At 38.0% G+C, this 12,650-nt stretch overlaps 1 protein-coding gene across 14 annotated transcripts in view; it reads right to left on the reverse strand.

The window, feature by feature from the left end:
* Positions 1 to 304: 304 nt before the first annotated feature.
* ESRRG (estrogen related receptor gamma) overlaps positions 305 to 12,650 on the reverse strand; it is a 628,903-nt gene continuing 616,557 nt past the window's right edge. For all 14 annotated transcript variants that reach the window (XM_019822195.3, XM_045048790.1, XM_019822196.3 and 11 more), the window contains one exon: positions 305 to 4,270. In XM_019822195.3, coding sequence (XP_019677754.2) covers positions 4,026 to 4,270 — 245 coding nt within the window. In that variant the 3' untranslated portion in view covers positions 305 to 4,025. The remainder of the gene's footprint in view (positions 4,271 to 12,650) is intronic.

A 12,650-nucleotide genomic window follows, 5' to 3' on the forward strand; every position in this document is an offset into this window, starting at 1 on the left:
GAGTAATGCAGGATGATGTGGAGATGCTTTAAGATTAAATGAGAGCTATATAAAGGCTTGTCAGAATGAATTCTAATGTGCCATGAGACACTTTGCATACTCTTAAATATGCAAAATGTCTCTTGGCACCCTAGAATTCATTCTGACAAGCCTTTATATAGCTCTTATTTAAAGTCCTACTTTATTTTTAGGGAATAGGTACTCAGAGATCCTTTTTGAATGGAAGCGACAAAGGGCAGTGTTTACTGATTTGGTTCTTCGGTGGGGGGAACAAAAAAGAAAGAAACACAATACAAAAGAGCCATCAAAAGTGGAAGCTTGTTTAATATTGCTCTACCGTCATCCTGAAAGGCATAATAATTTGAGTTACACATCTGAACTGATTGGAGTTACAGAATCATATCTCCTTTTTGCATTTAACAATATATACAATATAAAATAAATACATTTACACAAATGGACATTTGCTGGAGCACACAGTATGGTACACATCACAAAAATATACAATTGATTGCTTTACAGATGTGAAGCCCATCTACAGCTATAGACATGGTTTTATTATTATTATTATTCTTTTTACTACTGGCTATAATGCAACTCCTGGATTATGATAAGCAGTTTAAATTTTTTGTCCTTTTACGATCTTTGCACATAAGACTGCCATAAAATGTTTTCCTAGGCAGGTAAACAGAGACGCTTAAATAATTAAAATACAATCACCAACACCCATTTTCTCTTCTATAAGAAAAATAGCAGTTTTAAATATTTCATATCTTTTATGTTATCATTTAAATGCAAAATAGTGGAATAAATACAACAATCTGATCTGATTGAAACACAAGTGTAACTACAGATAGCCACACAATCATATTGCTTTAAATAAGAACAAACCTAAAAGAAGCGAAATGAAAGTTCAAATCATATGGTGAAAACATACTCTTTCATACCTTCCCAAAACTTCACATTAAGTAAATGGCCTTGCTTGAAACTTGAAAAAAACTTACCTCGAGCGAGGTTTAAGATGAGCATTGACCCCAAAGCCCGTGCAGCTCTTTTGGATCTGCCTTTTAAAGTCGTGTCTCCTACATGTGAGATGCTTGTTCTTGGAAACGCCAAGAGTCACTTAAACTGAAAACTAAGATTGGTACCCCATTCCTTTCGCACATCTCCAGCTCCTGTTTTCAGTTGGTTGGCTCTGACTTCTGAAGCCCAAGTACTTTAATGTGATACAGTGAAAACAACGTATACATCGCATCTATTTTACTTCTATATAGTGTGGTTGAACAGTAGCAACTTAAACCCTGCACCGACTTTCTGGAAAATAATCTTTTTAAATACTTACATATATAAATAATCTTATAGAATCAGCACCTTTTTGTTCCCAGGAGTTGTATTTTCTGTTGTTATTTTTAAAGGGATGTGCCAATTTCTGAACTCCTATCACAGCTATAAATTTCAAGTTATTGACCATCTGAATGAATTGCTAATGATGATTTATCTAGAGTCACACTACAGTCACTTCTCTACTGAGAAACCACAATCTACGATATAGTCCCATATAGCTAATGATAGATACACAGTATTCCTAGCACTAGGCTGATGAAACACCAACCCAAGGTATTTTGTTTAAAGCACACAAAGTAGCAATAGTTTTGGAAACGTGTCCGCACCAAAAAGTTTTGCAACAACACAGAGCTAGTTAATAACAACATCTGAGAGATGATTGAGTGAAAGCCATATATACAGCATTTAAAAATTAGACTTATCTATATTCTTGAAATAGTCAAAGTTTTAATTTCTAAGCTATACATTGGTATTCTATAATAAACCATTAGAGAAATTATTCCTTGTTTTGAAAATATTATTATGATTTTGATGTGTATCTGTTCATAATGAGTACTTGTTTGGAGTTTCAATCTCTTAATTATTATTAGGAAGAACCTTATTACTGGTAAGGAATAGAATATACTACTGTAGTCTCCTGAGGAATTGTACATCCAATATTGTCTCTAATTCTACCCTGTGTCTAAAAGCACACACCACAAGAATCCAAACACCACAAGAAGAACAAGACGACAGTCTCCGAATGCAACATAAAGTTCAGAAAAGCACAGCAAACATGAAACATTGAAAAGCTGAACTACATTTCTTTTGTTTGTTAGGATTACAATTTTAATTACATCTGTGTACATAGAATAAGACTGTTCACATAGTACAGGGAGCAGCTACTAACACTGGTCCATTGGTATAGCATTTGATGGAGGTTACTGTTTATTGGTTATTCAGCGACTGTAGATTTCGGGGGCATCTAATTGATTTCTTCATTAGATTACACCTCTTAACAGTCTGGAACCTGACTGACTTTCTTGCTGTGACAATACTGGTTGAAAAGCACATATATTGGCTTAGCTCTTGGTAAAAACTGCAGATTAATTTAAACAAACATTCCTAAATGAATAAACTCATAAAGATTAGGTTTTAGAATTTGGTCAGGCGTCTGCTGTCTTTGATGATTTTTTTTTTCCTCAATTTCTGGCATTTGCCTTATTGCCTCTTAAGTGAATACTGGCTCACAGCTCCTTCTGAGACAAGGTCTGTAACTTTGCAAACAGGCAGTATCTCATTCCTAACCACCATGGCAGCTAGAAATCGTATGGCAACTGTACCTCCCGGGTAGAGAGGCGCACTCCTGATAATTCTACGGATCTGTTCTCCATGTGCAGTGCGTAAGATACGTGACTGCTTGGAGTCACTGTAGGTGTAATCTAATCCTTTGTGTCAGTGAACATTTAGGTAAACTGGCGCTCGTGTTAAGAAACTGATGTTTGGGACCAGACTGGCACACAACATAAATTGCATCCGTGATAATATGCACCTTCCCTTCAACTATTGCTTGAGTAAGTTAAATTCCCATATTAATAAATGGCTGAAAAGTGGTAAAGCTGGTACAAAAAAATCTCCATTTGTAAGAAGAAACAAAACATTTTTAAAAATCTTCCTTCAGGATTCATTTGTCCTTCATTATTGTTCATAATTGTTCAAAGCCAGCACAAAATTGCAGTATTCTTATTTCTCTTTAGTATTGCATGAATGAATAAAGCTTAAACTATTCCCTGAAAAAGTTACATAGTAGCTAAACTAACAAATACCTGGAAGACTTGAAAAAACAATTAAGGAATCAAATGGCTGTAACTGATCTAGATGGAAAAGCAATGATAAGAAGCAGCCGATGCAACGTCGCTTAAGTTGTCTAATTAGAGGCTGCTCCCGTGAAAGCTAATACTGCACTCAGTCAATTTGTTTGTGTTGCACTGTACTTTTAGGTACGTTGGTTCTCTCTCTTTGATTCCTTAGTCACTGGGGACGTTATGGTTCACAACAAGCTCACTGGCATCCATATTATGGATTTCCATCCTTTGGCAGGGCTGCCTTCCATCTCTCTTCAGTTAGAGACCTCTTTTAGAAGTTCAGCAGCAGAAGGAAGGAAGGAAGGAAGGAAGGAAGGAAGGAAGGAAGGAAGGAAGGAAGGAAAGAAAGAAAGAAAGAAAGAAAGAAAGAAAAGGAAAGGAAAGGAAAGGGACAATTTCCTTACAGCTAGACATATGTGAAATTTAGGAGAAAGGGGAAGGATGAGAAAAGAGAAGGAGAAGGAGAAGGAGGAAGGAAGAGAGGAAAAGAGAGGAGGAGGAGGAAGGAAGGACAGAAGGAAGAAAATGAAGGCAAGTGGGAATCAGTAATGAAGAAAGCTAAGAGATGAGGGAAAGGAGGAATAAGGGAAGGAGAAAAAAAAAGAGCAAAAGAAATGAGAGAAGAAAGGGAGAAAGGAGAGGAGATAAGGTAGAAAGAAACTCATCGGGAAGATACGGAGGAATCTGAAAGCTGCTTCATAGTCTTGCTGCTAAATTATCAGTGCAGTCCGTTGATTTTTGATGTTGTTAACTAAACTCTAAGTTTCTTCGACATCACTCTTGGGTTTATTTTCCCTTTTTCGGCGTGCAGAATAGGAAGGCCCAGGAAGCTTTTAGTCAGACCTTGGCCTCCAGCATTTCCAAAAACAGTTTGTGCATGGGGACTTTGCCTTCTAGTTTGATGTTGTAGAAGTGCTGCACGGCCTTGGTGGAGGTCTGCCTCAGGAGGGGCAGGGTCATCAGCATCTTGCCGGCCCTGCGCGGGTCCTCCACGTGCTGGCCGGCCTCATAATCCTGCAGGGCCTCGTGTAACACATCCTGAAGCTTCTGAACAGCTTCGACGTCTTCTATGTGCATGGAGTCTGCACAACAAAGCAAAACACAGAGCAGCAATATCAATAATAGTGAGGAAAAAAACCCCAACCGATGTGTAGATTACAGTTATGGAAGTTAAATTAAAAAAAAATTTTTTTTAATGTTTATTTATTTTTGACAGAGAGAGCATGAGCAGGGGAGGGGCAGAGAGAGAGGGAGACATAGAATCTGAAGGAGGCTCCAGGCTCTCAGCCGTCAGCACAGAGCCCGACGCGGGGCTCAAACTCACGGATCACGAGATCATGACCTGAGCCGAAGTCGGACGCTCAACTGACTGAGCCACCCAGGCGCCCTTAAATATTATTCTTGAACGACTCTAAATTCTAACCTATGGTTTGCTCAGAGAAGTTTACATTTCAAAAATCTCTATTTTTCCCTAGATTTCCCTACTGTAGATTATTACTAGTATGGATTGAGAACATGGAAATTACTGCAAACAATCCATTATTTAAAAGTGTGTGGGTGTGTGTTTTCTCCTAAAACTGAGCAAACAGAGAAGAATTTCTTTTAAGAGATTACAATTTTGGTTACTTTATTCATTATCTCTTTTTTTTTTAATTTTTTTTCAACGTTTATTTATTTTTGGGACAGAGAGAGATAGAGCATGAATGGGGGAGGGGCAGAGAGAGAGGGAGACACAGAATCGGAAACAGGCTCCAGGCTCCGAGCCATCAGCCCAGAGCCTGACGCGGGGCTCGAACCCACGGACCGCGAGATGGTGACCTGGCTGAAGTCGGACGCTTAACCGACTGCGCCACCCAGGCGCCCCATTCATTATCTCATCCATGTATTTATTCACTCATTCAACAATTATCAAAGGTCATCTGTTAAAAGTTGACCTTTTAATTTTATAATAATTTTATATTTTATAATTTTATAATTATATAATTTTATAATTATATATTTTTATAATTTTATATTATATTAAATTTATATTATATTATATCATATGTATTTATATATAAATTTATTTTACATTATATTAAATTTAAATATTTTAAATTATATTAAATTAAAATTATATTAAATTATAGTTTACCTGTGGAGGTAAAATTGTCTAAAATTATGACCTTGCCCTTAAAAGCCCATATTTCCCAAAAGTAAAAAAAAAAAAATAGATGAGCAAGGTTTTAAGAACACCATGTAAATACACTGAATCTGACACCATGTTCAGTTGTAGGATAGGCAGAAATCACAGTAAATTGCTTGTCCGTTTAAGATTTTCAGTGTCCTATTAACAGTTCTTTAAAGCATCTTTCCACAGCCTGCTTCTAGTGAAAAACAAATGAAGTCTTTAGATTAATGAGTTCTGAAATATTTTTCACATTTGTGAAGGTGAACTTTAAGTGACTAATTTAAAAATCTAATTCAATCAGGCAAGGAAAGGGTTAACAGGGTTGCCACAATTATTCTTTTGAGAAATGTGAGATGTGAGGAAAAAGAAAAGTTACCGCTGTAGCTCTAAAACAGACACTTAATTATATACAAGTTTGAATCATTTAGCACGTTTTATTGATTCTGATGACAGTTTATCTGTTAATTACACATAATGGAGTCTTTGGGGGATTCTTCACGTTTAATAATTCTCGTTCTCTGAGAATGCAGAGCTCTAAGATATATGTAGTTAGCCTAATCTTTCATATAATTCAAATAACAGGTCACACGCACACAAAAGAGAGAGGAAATGTAATTTACAACCAAGTGGCTAAAAACATATGATAAAAAAAAAATATGGCAAAGTAATTAAAACGTTGGTAGCTGTAACCAGGAACATGTTTTAAAAACTCGTTTGTATTTTGTTGTTTTTTTCTGTTACCCTGTCAGTTTTAAATTGTTTCATCACATCGTTGGTAAACTGACCACTATTTACATTAGGTGGTTAATAACACCCTTCTCTAAAAGATTTTTGAATGATCTGGAACAGAGAGGCTTATTGGTGTTTCCCCGCTCAAGACTCAACTCCTGCCTGCCTGTTTGAGCCAAGAGAAGGAACTCTCCCACGTGGTTAATGTTGCTAGTGGTGGAGTGGAACCCAGGACATTCCTCGGTACTTAACCTAGCATTTCCCTATGGATAGTTGCTAGCTAGGCTTGTCTTCACTCTGGACCTTTTCAGAAATGACAATCCCATCCACTTCCTATGTGCCTTCTCATAGCAACAGCACACGTAATTGTCAAAGATGTCTAACGGTTGGTAACGTTAGTGAGGGAAAAACTGTCATGCAGATGACAACATGGGCTATTTGTTTTCTATTTTTACTCTTAAATGCTGTCTGAAGGGAAATGGGCACGGACACACACTCACGGTGAGTGTCCAGGTACAAAACAAAAACAAACAAACAAAAAAGCACACCAAAAAAAAAAAAAAAAAAAAGAGAGAGAGAGAGAGAGAGAGAGAGAGAGAGAGAGAGACAAAGAAAGAAAGAAAGAGAGAAAGAAAGAAAGAAAGGAAGAAAGAAAGAAAGAAAGAAGGAAAGAAAGAAAAAAGACCTTGCACATAAGGGAAGGGAGATAAGGTGGGACCTACTCAATCTGTCCCGGAACTCAAAGCACTCTGCATGAAAATGGGAATAAATGGGTGGGGAAGAGAGGAATTGCATCCTCACAGACAAAATTAATACAAAAAAACTTGTCCCATCAGACCAAAAAAAAAAGGAGAATAAATATGATAAATACACCACACATTAAGTAACTGTTTGGAGTGACACTGCCTTATTTCATGTGGCACTGGTAGTGTCACAGTTCGGCTTGACTCAGGTTTCTTTGAATCACATTATGCTGCCAGAATGCGTGACGCTGCACATGGCATTTCCTTTTTTTAAAAAGTGAGTTATAATTATCCCCTGAATTCACGTTATTCAACTTGCCATCTTCACCAAGAACCTTCTCTACAACATTTTTAATGAAGACATTTCTAGATGCATGTAGAGCATTCTATGTTACAAGGGACAGAACCGATTATTAGAAGTGTCCTCTTCAGATCTTCCCAAATCTGTCTACAACTTCCATTCTTTGGTCCTGTTCCTAAGTATCTAAACGTCCTTCTCCATGGCAGATCTCTAAAAGCCGGAAGTGAGCTGCAGTCACTTCAGCCCCCGCCCCAAGCCTTGCCTTCCCCACTATTCTTGCCCAGCAGGAGATATATTATAGGATGTCACAGGAAATGAGGCGAGAACAAATAGCAGAGAGATATGCTCACAAACAGCAATTAAGACTTCAAACTATTCTTTAAAGGCTGTGATTTAGCTTGAGAGATTTAAAAATGATTTAATCAAATTACTATGATAATTTAACTTCCCATTTACAGAAAAGATTCTAACTCATTCTAGCTTTACCCATTCTCGGATCTGCTAATACTTTAAATGCAAACTCACTAAATCTGAACTATTTAATTAGACCATGATTCAGCTGGCAGACTGCTGAAGAAAATATTAATCTCCATTAGGGATCCTAGTTCAAGTTCTGGCTCTGTGGCTTTAATCTCTGTTTTGTTCTTTTGGCTACATTTATACATTTATGCCAGGCTCAATAGAACTGGCATTAATTTATGGAATTATTTAGCATTGGTTGTTAGTGCTGGTTTCTTTTTAACTTTATATTTTAAAGGAAACAGCCCCAGTATTTGTGCTAATGAAAAGCAGCAAAATTTAATAAAGGGAATCATAGGCTTATGAACTAACTAGATAGGGTGAGGCTGTACATTAAAAACACTGGGTCAATGGTTAAGAAAACTAGGATGTCTGGGCCCAAGCCCAGGCCTATTATCAGAATATTGGAGCTAGATCCAAGGCATCTTCGGTGGTTTTAAACATCTAGGTGCTTCTATGGCCAAGCCAGGGTTGTTGAACTATAAAACCATACTGCTAAAAGAATCCAGATTTCAAAAGATAACAAACATTCAAGTGATACATACATTGTCACCCATATATTAAATTTCAGCACTTAGTAATAAAATAGAACCCTCTCATTAAGTGCCAATATTTTACTCTGTGATGTGAGATCCTAAAGGAACATGTCTAGCTGAGACCATTTACTTTGGGAAGAGAGCTAAATATCCTCACACCTACAGTTGCAAAATTCAGTGAGACTCAGAGCCATTGCAGAAGAAGATTTTATTTTTGCATTTCACCTGGAATAAAATACTGCCTTTCTCTATGGTAAAAATTTTAACTATTGTGGGCATGGGCATAGCTACTCCAGAATGTCCAAATCCTATCTGGGAGCTGTCTTTAAGACAATATTTTCTTGGCAATATTTTCTTGGCAATACTTTCTCAATGGTTCCAAATCTTATTTTGAGGGTGGAAATGAATATTAAAAATAGGCAAAGCATATTCAGAGCAAAGTCTAGTACCTAATATAAATCAACACTCAGAGTAACCGTTTTTTTTCTGTGGAACCCAAGTGTTGATTTCTTTAGTGTTTGTAAATTGCCTACATGAATAGGGGAAATGAAAGGTGAGCCAATGAGACTCTCTGATCACTAAATGAATGAAGCACAACATGATGGAAAAAGAAGTGAGCAAAGGTCTGTTTTCTAAAAGATAATTTGATCTCAAAAGTTTTATATGCAATATATGTCTAACAGTGACTCTCGTGGTTGCAATCAGCTGGAAATTGAGGGACATTTGTTGATAACAATGCAAACTGGCTCTTGATTAGCACTGATACTTGATCCTAAATTTCCAAAAGTGATGCCAATCATAAACTTTTAATTAAAAATCGGTAGGCAGGATTCTAGGAAGATGGCAGTGGTGGCAGCAAAATTGTTTAATCTCTTCAAATCTGCACATAAAAAAAAATAGAACTAAATGGCCAAACTAAAAACCCACAGACAACACTTACAAACAAAACTAAGTGACAAGGTATCCCCAATACACACACACACACACACACACACACACACACACACACACACACACACACAGGGAATCAGAATTGTGTGTGTTCCTATTCCTAGTTCTGTCCACTGAAGAGACCTAGGAAGGATGGCCAAGCCGGGAATGGAGAAACGAACAATGAGCAACCTAGCACCCAGATTGTAATTAGATTCCAGGCTTCAGCTGGGAAATGTTTAAGGTAAGAACTGAGCATCTTAAGCTGGATAGAAAAGACACTATCTACAATTACTAAATCATTCAGAAAGATTCCAGAAGCCAACCTGAAGAGATTCCTGCTGACCCCAAAGAGGGCAATTTGAGCTTCCAAAAGGATTATAATTGCAATTGATTAAAATCCACTGAGTATGTTTAAATACATTTGGTTATAATGGTATTTGAAAAAGACAGGCCATCAATTCTTTGTTTTGAAAACTGGTGAATGACAGGAAAGAATCAAGCTCCTATGTAAACCGTATCATTGGTAATCAGATAAGAGATGAACAAAAGCGTCACTTTATGTAAGTATCCCAATGGTTGAAAGAAAACAAGAGATGAAAAAATTATAAATCATCATTTTTCAACCCTCAGTGACAAACAGATTTAGGCAAAGAGCATCAGCAGCTGCTATCATCCCATGGAGACAACCAGACATTATGTGCCTCTCAAATGAGCAGCACACCTCCTACAGGTGCCATAGGGATTGCTCCCGAGTCTGGCTAAGTCTCTGGATCCAGCCGCCAATTTGCACAAATGCAAAGGGCAGAGAAACCGTGAACTGCACCTGAAGTGAGCAATCTGTAAAGCCCTGACTGTGGGAAACTCTGCAAGTCACATGCCCTGGCTTCTTCAACAGAAAAACTGTAAGAAAATGAAAATGAAAGATGAACTTTTAGATTAAAAGAGTTAAAAAAAATCCATTAAAAATTTTTGTTTTCAAATGGGCAAGACTAGACTATTATGTCTGAGGGTACACATTTAGCAATAAAGCTATAATGAAAGGTGAGGAAGTGATAAAAAAAACAGGACAGGATAGTGGTTACTTTTGTGAGAAAGGAGGGGGGTGACATGAGGATGAAACACATGGAGGGTTTTCTGGGATATCTTGCAAAGTTTTGTGTCTTCTCCTTGCTCATACAGCCACCATGACAGACTGCACAATGGCCCCCAAGATATCCAGACAGCCCATCATGGGAACCTGAATGGTACCTGATATGGCAAAGGAGACTTTGCAGCTGCCAGTAAGGATCGGCCATGGGAGATTATTCTAGATTATCCAGGAAGATCAATGAAATCAAACGTGTCTTTATAAAAGAGAGGCAACGGAAGGAAGCAATGTTACCACTGACTCCTGATGCTATGCTGCTGGCTTTGAAGATGGAGGAAGGTGCCATGTGTCAAGCAATGCAAGGAATGTCACGCTAGAAGATGTAAAAAGCAAGGAAACAGTACCTCCCCTAGAGCCTCCAGAAGGATTGCTTCTCTGTCTATATCTTGTTTTAACCTAGTGAACATGATTATGGCCTTCTGATCTCCAGAACAGAAAGAGAATAAGTATTCTCTGTATTGTGTGAAGTCACCAACTTGCAGTAATTTGTTAGAGCAGCCATAGAAAACTAAAACACCCATAAAAATTAAAAAAAAAAAAAGGCGCCTGGGTGGCTCAGTCGGTTGAGCGACCAACTTCGGCTCAGGTCTCATGGTCTGTGAGTTCGAGCCCCGCGTCGGGCTCTGTGCTGACAGCTCAGAGCCTGGAGCCTGCTTCAGATTCTGTGTCTCCCTCTCTCTCTGCCCCTCCCCCGCTCATGCTCTGTCTCTCTCTCAGAAATGAATAAACATAAAAAAATTTAATATAAAAAAATAAAACACCCATTAAATTATACATATGGTTGTGTGTGTGTGTGTTAAATTCTGTGTTTTATTTTACACTAAAATGGTACAAAAGAGACAGAGATAGGGACAGTGAGAAACTTCTGATGGAATGGTCCCTTCTAGAAACTAGTGAGTTAGGCAATATTCTGAGCAAGATTGTAGAGACACTTGGCAGATATGCCAAGGGGAAGCTGTTCACACATGAAGGAGGAGGTTAGACCAAAAAACTTTTTAGGTCTTTCCTAATGCAGAAAGGTTATAATTCTAATGCTGGAAATAGCAATAGCAATTCTTATTTTGTGCTTAACTATGATGAGAAGAACAGAATTGATTTTAAAGCTTTCCACTGAGACATATGTATTTTTTGGGATAGCTGTTTTCCTCATTTCTTGCTCCATTGAGCCAGACTTTGATGTTTATACTGGCCACACAAATCACTCTTCTACTGTATTTATATCAACTGTTAAAGTACAGATCCATAGTCCATAGTTCCTCCAGGTTTCCCTTTCATAAATCCCAAATTATTGTTACCATTATTCTATTTACCTTGCACGGTCAGATTTCCCTGCTAGGCCTGTTCTGTTTCCCTACAAGTACTTAAGGCCTTCTGTCTCCCTTGGGTGTCTACTTATCCAGGAGCTTTCTTTTTAAAAAAAATTTTTTTTCAACGTTTTTATTTATTTTTGGGACAGAGAGAGACAGAGCATGAACAGGGGATGGGCAGAGAGAGGGAGACACAGAATCGGAAACAGGCTCCAGGCTCTGAGCCATCAACCCAGAGCCTGACGCGGGGCTCGAACTCACGGACCGCGAGATCATGACCTGGCTGAAGTCGGACGCTTAACCGACTGCGCCACCCAGGTGCCCCTTATCCAGGAGCTTTCTAACTTGTTTTACTAGAAGCGATCAGACAATTATACTCCATAAGTGAATGTTGATAGCAACTTGGGTGGTAAATATTTCAACATTCCACAGTATCATAAACGATCTGCACCACGCTAGTTACCTTTTTGTAAGGGATTCGTCATTATCTTAAGACCTGTAAATGAAAATAAAGTTACATTATGTCATTCCCTAGAAGGAGAGCAATTGCAGAGTGCTTATGTGCTTATTACCCAGTCGGAAGCACAGAGACAGTTGCCGCAAATATTTCTCACACCACGTCAGGGCATAGTGATCACTAAATATGATAAGAAACACTTAAAAACCCAATTTTACTTTTCACATAAAAATTTGAAATATCATAATATGTATGAAGTTCTAATATGTATGAAAGGTTACACTGAATAAATCCACCACGGGCTTCAAATCAAATATATCATCTTAAACAAAATTAGGGGTGCCTGGGTGGCTCAGTTGCTTAAGTCTCAGACTTTGGCTCAGGTCATGATCTCATGGTTCATGAGTTTGAGCCCTGCATTGTCAATGCTCTCTGCTGTCAGTACATAGCTGCTTCGGATTCTCTGTCCCCCTCTCTCACTGTCCCTCCCCCACTTGAGTGGCACACTTTCTCTCTCTCTCTCTCAAAAATGAATCAACATTAAAAAAATCAAAATTAAAATAAACCAAACAGTGATGGCAGATCTGAACAAAAGTCAAAGAAAAGTAGACTGGGAGATG

This window comes from Felis catus, chromosome F1, assembly GCF_018350175.1.
Source record: "Felis catus isolate Fca126 chromosome F1, F.catus_Fca126_mat1.0, whole genome shotgun sequence".
In the NCBI taxonomy this organism is placed as follows: domain Eukaryota; kingdom Metazoa; phylum Chordata; class Mammalia; order Carnivora; family Felidae; genus Felis; species Felis catus.